General features: G+C 45.4%; 1 protein-coding gene across 1 annotated transcript in view; it reads right to left on the bottom strand.

The window, feature by feature from the left end:
* Nucleotides 1–5,629, bottom strand: part of TNFRSF21 (TNF receptor superfamily member 21) — a 64,545-nt gene extending 58,916 nt beyond the window's left edge. The window contains exon 1 of the mRNA XM_037142550.2: nucleotides 5,081–5,629. Coding sequence (XP_036998445.2) covers nucleotides 5,081–5,167 — 87 coding nt within the window. The 5' untranslated portion in view covers nucleotides 5,168–5,629. The remainder of the gene's footprint in view (nucleotides 1–5,080) is intronic.
* Between the last annotated feature and the right edge of the window lie 7,392 nt (nucleotides 5,630–13,021).

The following is a 13,021-nucleotide window of genomic DNA, read 5'->3' as shown; positions in this document are numbered from 1 at the left end:
AAAATAATTAAAGTTTACTTAAGCCAATTAATTATAGTTCACAGGCTTTATGAAGTGCCAGCTGAGTACAAAACCAATTTGCAACTTGCCTACAGAGTCTCCAAAGAGGCTCTACCTCTCATCTTCAGGGACTGAGTCAAGTATAAAGTGTAAGTGTGATGTCTCTGCCTTCTGATTTATGATGTATAAAGTACAGGAACCACTTGCTAGATCAAGTCAGCCCAGCAGTTCACACCCGCTTGCCCTTACCCAACAAAGACATGCCCAGAGAAAGGGGCCTTCTGCAAACCACCCTGGAAAACATGGCATTAACTGTGTGTACCAAACCTAAAGAGCGTGCTTACCAATTTGGACTTTGTCCAAACTGAACCACACTAACATGTAATTTAGCCAATTGGTAGATCTCTGCCTAGTTAGCCTCAGGTTTTTTTTTTTCTTGGTCTAAGTTGTTAGTATATGTTCCATTACAAGAAAAATTTTTTCTTGTTATTTCTGTTTGCTTGTGTATTTTTTATTTACACTGCAGTTTTGTGTGTTTCTTCCGTGTGGGCTGGACCTGAGGCGGACTCATGCATATGCCTTTAGAACCAGTTCAGATAAAAAACCTTGATCACATTCTATACATTTTAACAGCAGGGATGGGAGGGAGATTCATGTGGGAAGTCAGAAAGCCTGCATTCCAGTACAGGCCTGCGTGACCCATGCTGCTGATTATAAGTCACTTTCCCCACTGAAGCTAACGTAGGTCATTACGAAACTTGGCAGATTTTTCTTCCTCTGACTTTCAGACTAACAGCAAATTTACTTCAAGTTTCTAAAGATTTTCACATCAGTCATATTTTGTGTATTGCTTTTAGTACATTTGTCTGGTAATTCCATATGAGAGAGTAAAATCCAACCAGAAGGACCGAGGGCCGCATCCATTTTTTTTTTGTCCTCACCCAAAGACATTTTTTGTCATTGCTTTTTTAAAGAGAGAGGAAGGGAAAAGGAGAAACATTGATTGGCCAGAGAAGCAGCAACTGGCTGCATCCCAAATGCACGGGACTATGGACAGAATGTACAACTTAGGCATATGCCCTGCCTGACCAGGAATTGAGCTGGCAACCTTCTGGTTAATGGGTCGACACTCCAACTGAGTGTCAAGGCACACTCAGCCAGGCACACTGGCCAAAGCAAACATTACATACCATATAAATTGTACCTGCAGGCAAGATCCAAAACCTAATTCATCCTTGGATTCCACTGCCTGTCTCAGAACTTGTTCAGTGTAGGTTTATTAACATGAAAAATAGTCCAGGCCGGATGTTTTCCCCTCCAGGTTTCCCTGCCAACTTTTACACCTTAGAATTCCGGAATTAAGGTATACAAAAAAGAGAAAATCTTTTGTATATGATATCAGCTCTCATTCAAAGTTCTACCAGAACTTGCCGTCAAAGTCCATTCAGGACTTCAGCCCCCACTAGACCACTCCCTGCCTGCCTAGTCAGAGAACCAATGTCAAGGGCCAAGATACTGATAATTAACTTTGATAAGTGAAGGCCAGGAGGTGCCACTAAGCTAGACACCCAGTCACAATGACAGAGAAGATCCCTAATGTTGGTGCTTTCTAGGCTACCACACAGCTGAACAGGCTCTTATAGCAAATGTCCCTCTATCCAGAATTCATAATGTATGCAGAATAATGGTTTTCAAAATTTCAGACCTTGTTTCCTTGTCAGTTTATGGCTCCCTTCTCTTGTAACTGCCCCACTGCCAACATTCTATCTGTCCAGTCCAAGCAGGTTCCTTGAGGGCCAAAGACACCTTGGAGCCTGGCATCACTCTGGGCGGGCCCTTCGAGGCATTCCTTCGAAATGGCACAAACCGACATGTCTCATTTACTTTCTCTCCAGACCATGTAATATTTTGTCTTTCGGTTTATGGTTTACTTTCCAATACCATGCAGACACCAGTCATCAGAGACAGAAGTACAAGCAGCAAGAACACTTCTTTCCAAAGGCACTCATGTAATTTTCATGAATGTTTTGCAATGAATCAAAACACCAGTCCCAACTTTCCCCTAGTGAGCCTGCCTTCTCTGTTGTTACATTTCATCATCTAGCAGTTTGGACTTGTGAAATAGTCAATGTGGCAAAGGAGTGGGGACAGCATGAGCTGAGGGGTCAAGCAGTCCCGGGGTCCAGCCCCAGCGCCGTCACTTGTGAGCTGTGTGGTCCAGGGCAAACCAGTGAAGACTCTGTAGCCTCCATTTTCTCACCTGTAAAATGGAGAGAATAGCACCTATTCCACAGAAATGTTAACAGTAAATAAGATACTGCATTTAAAGCACCTGACACATAGTAATTTACATAGATATAACCATACTATGTGTTATATATATTATACATAAGTGTACTATATTATACATATTATAACTATATATATTTATTTGGTATTTTAAAGCTTATAGTAAGTTCTCTTCCATACAGTTTAGTCTGCCATGACAAGAAAACGCATCAAACATGTGACAATAACAAAAGTTGCAGCACAATACAAGAGAGATCTGACATAAGAGGGGTAACTGGCAGGCATAATAAACAGGACATATTTTCGAATCTAACTGCAATGTATGGGCAAGGTCACTAACCTCCCCACCTTTCCCTGGAGTGTTCTGAGCACCTGACAGTTTTACCTGGGTTCTAGGGCCTGGTGTTTATCGTTTTCACACAGTCAAGAATCCAATGGGATAAATAATCCTTGGGACAATGTTACGAGATCATCGCTTTCTATGTTAACAACACCTGTCTCAAGAACTGGAGCTTGAAGAGTGGGCAAGGAAAAAAAAAAAAGACATTGGCTCTCCACCCTGCTTGGGGGTTACAGCACAGCCAGCCCCAGCAACTTGAGGCACACCCACTCTTTGGGACAAAGGGACCAACCCTAGGCCATTCCATGCACTGAATAAGAACCTTTCCATTATAGTTAGCAGGAGACTAAGGATACCTATTTTAGTTAACACCTTGAGATTGCTTCTAACCTCCACTATAAATTTCATTTTTTAAAGAGATAACCAAAATTTGCCCCAGCTGGTGTGACTCAGTGGCTAGAGCACTAGACTGCAAATGAAAAGATCACTGGTTCAATTCCTGGTCAGGGCACATGCCTGGGTTGCAGGCCAAGTGGCCAAGTCCCAGAAGGGGCACCTGTGAGATAGATGTATCTCACCCAAATCAATGTTTCTCTTCCTCTCTTTCTCCTTCCCCTCTCTTCTCTCTGAAAATAAATAAACCTTAAAGAGATAGTGAAATTTAATTCTCAGGTCTTCCGTTACAAGTCCAGTGCACAATTTTTACATACTGAGTTTAATAATTTAGGAAAAGGAGCTGAGGTCTTTCTCAGGTGGTTAAAGCAACCTATACCCTTGGATTACCACAAGGCCTTACCTTAAACACCTATCTCATACTAAAAGGTAAAATAAATGAAATATATTGACTTAAGAGTTAATGTAGGTGTGGACTCTATGGGAAGCATAACAATCAGTTGTGTTGGTGGGACCCATAGAGTAGATCTAAGGTGGAGAAGGAGGAAACTCAAGGATAGACTTAATTCCACTGACAGTAAGGTTACTTACTGATGGATTTAACAGGGTTTCTTTCTACAGCCAGACTGTCAATTCAGGTTTGAAAGGACCCCTTAGTGGTCCCCACCCACCACACTTGTTCCATGGAAACCTGTCTTGACTTTGCCACTACTCTAAATGGGCAGAAAAGAGTCTCTGAAGGCAGACTGGGACTTGCTTCATTATAAATGCTAACAGCACCAAACTTTTCTCTAGTCTCTCTCTTCGCCTTAAAACACTCGCTCCCACGAGGAACCAGAGTGTCTGTAGGATGAATTCCCAGGCCATAGCAACTGCACTGGGCTGGGATCTAAGCAGATCTTGGCTGGCCAGGCACTAAACCCTTTCCAGGAAGGAGACAGCAAGCCTGCCTTTAGGCTCTTGTGTTTTTTTAAAATTTTTGTTGGTTTTTTAGCTAAGAACCTTCACCTTCTCTGCAGAGACAAAAAGATAGGCATGGGAAGCTTCCGATGGCTCCGGTGTGTGATCTCAACGGAATTTTCTTCCACTTAACTCGTCCACTCCCCTCTAACATTTGGAAGAAAGGGGAAGGGATGGGGTTAAGTTAGGGGCAAGTTCTGGGTCAGGAGTGGTTTCAGGCTTTGACCAGATAGCTGATGGAGGACTAGATATAGGATACGCCTTAGGGCTGGATGTAGTTCGTGTGAAGAAGAATCTGCCCCACGCTGCAGGGTCACCTGTCTGGCCTCAGGTAAAGGACGCTTAGGTAAGACAGAAGAGAATTCATCTTCCTTTATGTAGATCTCTCGCCCCCTTCCCCCACCCAAGTGCAAGCTCTCTGGCTGGCTGAGAGCCGGCGCTCAGAGGCGCCGGAGATTGGGTCTGAGGGGTTTTTATTTTTTATTTTTTGGCGAGCAAAAACTGGGACCCACCCGAGCCAAGGAGCAGAGGTGGGGGAGGGGCGGCTTGCGCTCTGCTGGAGAATGCCAGGCGCCTCGCACCGCCGTCTCCAGCGTCCGGCGCGCACCGGTACCACTCTCCCACTGCGGTAGCATCCCGACATGACACTGCAGCTGCAACAAAGCGCCAGCAGCGGCCAACCCTCGGCGCCCCGCGCCACAGCCCCGGGCCCACACCACCCGGAGAGAGAAGCGGCGAGTGGCTGGGGAGGGGGAGGAAGGTGGGGGCACGAGGGGACCGAGTAGGGGAAAAGCCCTGAAACGCTAAGGAAGCCCAGCTGCCACCTCTAGCGCCTCCTCCAGGGAAGCCTGATTGCAAGGAAAACAATTCGCCGTCATTCCCAAGTCCCAGCTGAGCCCTGCGACTCCCCCCAAATGACCCCGCGGAGTCCTCCGGAGTGTTGCCTTCCATTGCAAGCCGCATAACCCAGCCGGCCGGACCCCGCGACCCCACAGCTCCACCACACGCACCGCCCCCAACGCCAGCCCCAGCCTGGGCACCCGCCCCTCCCCGGGAGAGCGGCTCCCGCTGCTCCCGCCCGGCCCCCCGAGCGCTCACCAGGAGGAGGGAGCCCGCGATCATCGTGGCTCCGGCGAAGTGGCTGCAGGAGGCGAGAGCTGAGGTGCCGCTCGCAGAGGTCCCCATGGCTGAGCCCCGGGCTCGAAGGGGCGCCGGGAACGCGTGGCTCTCCGGCAGCTGGAATCGGCGGCTGCTTCTGCCCAGCGCCGCATCCACCGCCGCCTCCCCGGCTGGGAGCCCATCTACCTCCAACACCCCATATGCACTGCGGCAACCGGGCAGCCGGACAGAGGAGGGAGGCGGCGACGGAGGCTCTCCCGGTGCTCAGCACCTGCCCAGCGGCGCGGCCACCCGGGCGGGGTGAGACAGCCGCGGCTGCAACGGGCGCCTCCCGGTGCTTTCCTCCGACAGCGGCTGCGGAGAACTAGGGAAGAGGGCTGGGCGCGAGAAAGCAAAGAAACAACTTCCCATAGCGAAGCCTCCAGCCACTGCCAGGCACCCTCCTCCGCTGCCGAGACCCACCGGCGAGGGACTAAGTCAGTGGCCGCCGGGCGTGGGGACACACGTGGTGGCGCCGAAGGGGCGGAGGATCGGCCTTTTGTGATGTCACCCGGGAAGAGGCAGGGCTCTTTGTGCGATCCGAACTGGGAAGGCGTTCCAGGTGGAGCGAGGAGGACGAGGGTGCCCCTTGGCGTTCACTGAAAAAATTGCAGCTGCTTACTGACAAGGAAATCACTGTGAAGGCTTGCACACCCCGACCCTAACGTACTTCTTTTTTTCCACGATGATTCTGAGCAAATTATATCTGCGACCGACGCCTTTCTATTGTTTCTGACTCAAGGATTAAAAAACAGCCAACGACCATAGAGCACTTAGGTCAACCGCGTGCCAAAAAGAGACCAGTGAGTTGGTTCTCAAACTTGGCTGAGCTTTAGAATCACCAGGAGAATTTAAAACACATATTATGCTGTATGTTGATGCCTGGTCCCACCAGAGATTCTGATTTAATCGGAATTGGGTGTGGCGTGGCCATTTGGATTTTTTTTAAGTTCTCCAGGTGATTTTCATGTGGGGTGAAGTTTGAAAACCTTCGGGCTAGTGAATGCAGCTAAGGAAATCCAGACTAAGGATTCCAAACCCAGAGGCCAGTGCAGTTAGGATGGTCCTCCAGAGACCTTGGAAATCCTTAAATGTGTGGGCAGATATGTTTTCCTAATAAGGTATGCAGAGGGTTTTTTTTTTTATCAGATTATCATAGAGATAAAAAAAACACATAGTTTATTAAAATGTTTCAGTGGAGTTCCAAATGCCTTTGACAGATGTGGATAGGTGGAAAGAAAGGTAGTACCCCTCTTCAGAAGTAAGAAAAGCCAGAGCACGCTCACGGATGGTGGACATCTCCCACAGTTCCCAGTGTGAGAGAGAACCTGGCATCCCTCTCTTTGTTTCCCCTGGATAGAGGCAGAATGTCCTAACTGTGGGCTCCATCATCCAGGCACTGACAGCACATGGCGTACTTTATTGAAATCAAGTCTTTGGCCATCTGGTCCCCACCATTCACTTGTGAGCCCTATGTGGTCCTAGGTTTATTCTAGCTTTTCTTGGTCCTTTCAACTTCAAGATAAACACATTTTCTCAATTTTTGTTTCAAAACTCAAAACCCAGTACTCTTGAAGGTATCCAGAGGTGTCGACTATTTGTTTTCCGATTACTATATTGTGCTTTTTGGGCTTTGTGCACACTTTGAAAGATACTGAAAATTAATATAAGGATTATTTCCAATCTATTCTTTCAAACATTCATCAGTAAAGAAAAGAATTGTCCTTAAATGTTGGATGGGAGAAAAGCCATAAAATATATCTGGTCGAATTTGAAGACATTCTAGAAAACATTAGCGCTCTCTATAGAATTGTGGGGAGAGATTATACCTGAATCTCTTTAGCTATTCCCAGAAGTTCAAGAGTGAGGTATATGCATTGTGTCTCCATACATAACAGTTTCGATTATTTCTTCAACAATTCAGTGACTGGTCAATACCATCATAAGTTTTGTTTGTTTGTTTTCTAGGAAGTTACATAGCTATTAAAATGGGGGAGAGACAAAGGTGTATTTGTTACTTTAAATTAATATGTGTAGCCCTGGCCAGTTCAACTCAGTTGGTTGGAGCATCGCTGTAGCCAAAAGGCTGCAGGTTCCATTCTCAATCAGGGCACATGCCTAGGTTGCAGGTTCAATTCCTGGTCAGGCGCCTATGGTCTTCAGTCCAGGGGCCTCCAGAAGGCAAGCAGTCAATGCTTTTCTCTCACGTCAACGTTTCTCTCCCTCCTTTCATCTCTCTCTTCGAAAGCAAAGAACTCAAAATCTGCCCAGGGATGCGGAGAGGTAGACTAACTCTTGTACAATGTCACATGTGCTATAACAGAGCCACATGGGAAAAGAACTGGAGAAAGGACCAACTCAACTTGTAAATGCTTTTTTATGTCGCTTGTAAAACTTCATCAACTATTGATTAACTCAATGCCACATTTTCAGTGTGGTCACTTAGACATGTTTATTTTCTGAAAAATGATAGAAATTCAATATATATAAGGATTAGTTTTGCCACATCTTTGCCATAAAATCGCTCTCCAACACCCCCATCTCCTCACACACATCCCAGCTGTGGCCTTTTTCTATTTCTGCCAGTTGTGCACAATTGTCCTAGTTTCCAGACTCAGAATCATTGTTAATTCCTTCCCTTTCCTTAGTACCTTTCCAGCCAATATGCTTTTTCTATCCTTCTCTGTCTATCTAGTTAAAACCTGATTATATATCTTGGAACTAGAGAAATCACCAAAACTACCATATTGCCTTGAATTTTGCTTCATTTTTTAAATTTATGCGGCCCACTTCTGGCAGTTCTAGTAAAATTTTAATTTTTTAAAATGTAAGTACCCACTTCCTATAATGAAAATAACAGTTGTCCTCATTCTGAGCAGTGACTGCTTTATGGCCAGTGCATGGCTGATCCATGAAGGAAGAGCAGGAGTTTGGTGGGAATAGATATGAACGTGCAAAAGGTGCAGGAATCAGCTGAAGTCAAGCTCAAAGGGGAAAGGGGATGAAACATTTCATTTTAATGTGTACTGAGTATCTACTACGTATCAGACACACTCTGTTACTTCAAAAATGATAATAAGGACATGAGGATCTCACAGCCTCAGAGAGGAGACAGGTCAAAAGATAACTGAAATAATATGCCAGGTGCGAGTGCTAGAGATTGCTATTTCCCCCCAGGATAGCTCCACACTTATTGTCAACTGATTGTGTGGCCGCCCAGATTAAAAAATGCTACATTTCCCAGCTTCCAGGGTTCTTAGGTATGACTTTGTGACTAAAGTTCTGGCCAAGCAGAATGGCGTTGGGCGCCTCCTGGGAAACATTCCCAAGTCTAGGACTTGGTTATTCAGCAACCATCTCATTTGATCTGTCACTAACACCTGCTAATTCTACCTCAATCAATTCTAATCTGTATCATTTTCCCCCTTGCTCCTCCCCTATGTCCTTTCTGTTCTGGCCTAGGCTGCTTACCTACTTGATCACACAAACCGCATGACTGGCATCCCAACCTCTTCGTTTGCCTGGACCTCTCAATTCCACAATAAGTCTCTCCTTCACATCCTAAGGAAAAATGAACTTTTTTAGAACCCAGGTCTGATCACGTCCTTCCCTTGCCAAAAGCCAAAAAAGTTTCATTATTCCCAATTTGAAGTCCAGAGTCCTAATAGGACAACTTATCATTTAACCCTCCCCACCACCACCAGGTTAAGTAAACGTGTACGGGTGTGGCACCCAAAGCCTTGACTCCCTTCATCCCTCCTTAGTTTTCCGTCTCCGCTGCCTGCCAGTCCCAGAAACCTCAGGGTCTCTATGCTAATCTCCTTAGATCACCTGTTTCTTTGCTACCTGGTCCCCGTTACCCTCCCCAGGCTTCGGTAGGGGTTGTTTTCTTTACACTCCCCCTGCTCTGCTTATTGAATTCCCATGAATCCAACCTTTAAGGCCAAACTCAAATGGCACCTCATCTGAGAAGCCTTTTAAGATGTTATTTATTTATTTTTAGAGACAGGGGGAGGGAGGGAGAAAGAGAGGGGGAGAAACATCAATGTGTGGTTGCCTCTCACCTGCCCTCACTGGGGACCTGGCCCACAACGCAGGCATGTGTCCTGACTGGGAACTGAACTGGCAACTCTTTGGTTCATGGGCTGGCATTCAGTGCACTGAACCACACCAGCCAGGGCAGAAGCCTTTTCTTTTTTTGTTTTGTTTTTTCTTAATCTTCACCCAAGAATATGTTTTTATGGATTTAGGGAGAAAGAGAGAGAGAAACATCAACATGAGAAATATCAACCAGTTGCTTCCCATAGGTGCCCCAGTTGGCGATAGAACCCACAACCTAGTTTAGGTGCCCTGAGCGGGACCCCAGCCCAGGGGGGTGCACCTTTTGGTGTACAGAAATGACACTCCAACAAACTAAACCACCCAGCCAGGGCTGAGAAGCCTTTTCTAATGTCTAACATCCTCTCTGTACTTTCTCTCCCCTCATTTGAAAAGGCTTAGCTGTTCCTTCCTCTGGTTCTTTCCTTCACGGGGCCATGTGACAGCATGTATGACCTTATACCAGGGTAAGTTTATCTCTGTGTCCCTGGGCAGGTTTTGAGTTCTTTGGGCCAAAGTCCATGACATAATCATCTTTATAGCTCCCCAGTCGAAAGTCAAGATATTGACATGGCTCAATAAATACTTGCTGAGTGAAACAAACTCGGAAAAGTCTGACAAGCAATGGAATAGTTAACACACCTGGTGTACCTTTTCTTTTTTAAAGTCTTACATCAAACATCCTGAGTTGTGTTGTATAAACAATAACAGATTTAATCTTGTCTGTTACCAAATCGCCACGTCCTGAACTGGGGTTAAACAACTTGTCTGTTTCCTTAGAAGAATTCATTTAAAAACTTGCTGTTCTTTGGCCTAAGAAGGAAAAGCAGCCATTCAGTAAGAGATTGCAAGATTAAGTGGATGAGCACGAGTTTGATCAAATCTCCATGGTGACAAAGAAGGCACTTATGGGTAAGATCAACTGGGAAGAGAATTGCAGAACAGGTTGGGTTTCAGAGGCTTCCTTTTCGCTTGGATGAGAAGAGAGGGATAATTTGAAAACTAGACTAGCCAGTCCTTTGAAGGTATAACACCTTTGTCTCATTCCCAAGAACAGTGAGGTGATGAAATTGTTTTCTTCCTTTGAAGGAGAGAACCTGCTATACTGTGAAAAGTGGAACTCACCTTGAATTCCCCGTTATCCATGTGCTCTAGAAATCCACACCTCTAATGTTTTCATTTTACCATAAGCTTTTCACCCAGAGCCTTGAATCATTTCTCATGTGACGGGAGAGTTGATGAGAAAATAGACCTCATTTAATAGTTCAAGTGAAAGATGTTGGCTTGGGGATCCACCAGACGTGGACCGGATCTTTCATGTACCACTCAATTGGGTAGGTTTATGAGGGACCTTAGTATATTTACTTAGTTAGTTATTTAGTTTCCTCATTTGTAAGAGAGTAAGAACTAGTGGTATGAGGAATAAATGAGAGAAAATATGTAAAATTCCCAGCACAATGCTTGTTCCTTACTAAGTACTCAATAAATGAACCCCCCTTTTCCAATCCCCTTTGGAGATAATCTTTCATTAGCTACTTTAATTAAAGAACAAATATTAAATTGGAAAATTTTTAATTTCTTCAGAAATGCATTAGAATTTGGCATGAAGATGGATAGAAAAAATGCTCACTCTGGCACCATGTGATATGGTGCCAAAGAAATGTTAGGGTGGTCGATGGTGTGGGCTGTGAGAGAATTCAAAACGAAAAGAAAGTGTAGAGAAAAAAGTTTGTATTCACTCTCGAAGAAAGCGAGTGGGGGTGTGGATCCACCAGCATTGAGGGGTGGGGCTTTGAGTTTTTACTGCATTACAACTGGATTAAAAAGGTGGGGGGACTGCTGTGTGGCCCCCGGGCTGCTGGGAGCTCCAGTGGAGGAACTGTAACCAGAGGCTGCCGTTCCTGTCCACCTAGTCTTCTGCCTGTGGCTGTAGGGACCTGGTAGTTCTGTTCTTCCAGTAGTTTCCAGTCCTGGGGACAAGCTCAAAAGAGTAAAGTGGCAGTCACATTTAACAAGGTCACAGGCCTGCTAGGCAAATGGTGCCACAATAGTAAATGGGGCTGGCTTTGTCCTCTCAGAAAAGTGTAATATTTGAAAGGTCTTATTTCTGATCTTGGCCTTGGCATTAGCCAGCAGTGTGAATTTGAACAGGTCAATGCAATTCTGTTCATTCATGTCGGTTATCTTTCAAGGTTCCCAATGTACAAAATGATGAATGTAGGCCAAGTGATCTTTTATGACCCTTTCTATGACTGAAGTTCTGGGATTAGCATTGCCTCATGTGGAATGCTTCTCCGGCCAGGAGGTGTTCACATTGTTTGAAGTAAGAAGGCAGAGAGGACTGAAGACAGAATTTGGGGAGCAGGACAACCAAGCTTGTGCTGGGAGATGTGCAAGGAAGCACGGAGTACAGTTAGCCTCGGTGTAGGAGTTGTTTGTCCAGTTGGAATTATCAAGTCATTGGCTTCTCCAGTTTTCGATCTTGCTCTCTGGCTGATCTCCTTTCATCCACTCAATCACCAGGAAGTTATGGAGGGCAGGCTTCGGCTGAGCACTGTGTTAAGAGGCAGGGCTGCAGACAGAATATCAAGTAAGTTCCCTGCTTTCCAGAAGCTTTTGATGAAATCAGATAGATTAGACGAACATGCATGAAAGTTTGGCTCAGCTATAATTTACTGCCAAGATGTGTGGCCCGAACTGTATCTATATGGAGGAAAGTAAGACTGTTGAAGGTTTGAGTACTTGGAGAAGGTTGGGTGGGATATTTTCTGAATGGGGACATTTGTATTGGAACTAATTTTTCGAAGCTACACAAACAAAGGCACAGAGACAAAGAGAGGTCACTTTGCAGTTTAAGCTCTAAAACCAAACACGTTGTCCTTTTCTCTCCTTCAGCCCTGCTGAGCCTGCCGTGTTTTCCTCATGCTTCCTAATCTATCTACCTTTCTCTGCTCTCCTAGTCTGGTGTCCCTCTTCCTATTGTCACTTCATTTGTCCCAGAGTCATCCCCAGAGTCCTCACCCTGTGGCTCACCATCTTCACCTTACAACATTTATCTCTCTTGGCAGACGCCCTGTCTCTGTTCTCCCACATCAGTGTTTGTTAAGAAGCCCTGTCCTTGCTCACTGAACTCCAGGCCATGCCACCTCAGCTTGGGCCTCCCCCAGTGGCGATCATGCTTTTTTCTTCTACTTCTATTTCTTCAAAGCCCCTGTCCCCTCAACCCCTTCACTCTCATCAGATAACCTTGGCTTCACATTTCTGCCATAAAATCTTCCTCCACTTCCTTCTTCAGAGGTCTGAGTCATTCTCTATCTTTCCGAGCCTTTTCTTTATTTACTTCTATTTCTTGCCGGGACTGATACTTTCTTTTATGATCTTGAGTTCCCTGCTCCTGTCTTCTCTAAGATTGCAGCATCTTTTCTCCCTGTATCTTAAAAATATCTCTTTTCTTTTCCTCCATCTATAAGATCTCCCAAATCTTCATCCTTAAATTCATAAATAATTGCTTAAACCAAAGAAACCATTATGCTTTACCATTCTCCACTTCTTTTCTAAATGAACTAACACCTCTTTTTGCACTGATTTGGGGTTTTTTTTAACAGCACCACATTTTTCCCATCCACAGGCCTGATTCCTGAAATGATCCCCCCTCTTTTTTTTTTTTTGCCTTCTCACATCCCCTACCTTCCAAGCCCAGCATCTACTTTGCTGCTAAGACCTGTACTTTAGCAAAGTCTCTTGTGTCTTTGTATGTCTTTCCATTTCTCTCAACGGGGGCTT

The sequence above is a fragment of the Artibeus jamaicensis genome, unplaced genomic scaffold (assembly GCF_021234435.1).
Source record: "Artibeus jamaicensis isolate MK-2021 breed Jamaican fruit bat unplaced genomic scaffold, CSHL_Jam_final contig_484, whole genome shotgun sequence".
NCBI lineage: Eukaryota > Metazoa > Chordata > Mammalia > Chiroptera > Phyllostomidae > Artibeus > Artibeus jamaicensis.
This window is presented reverse-complemented; position numbering and strand designations above follow the sequence as displayed.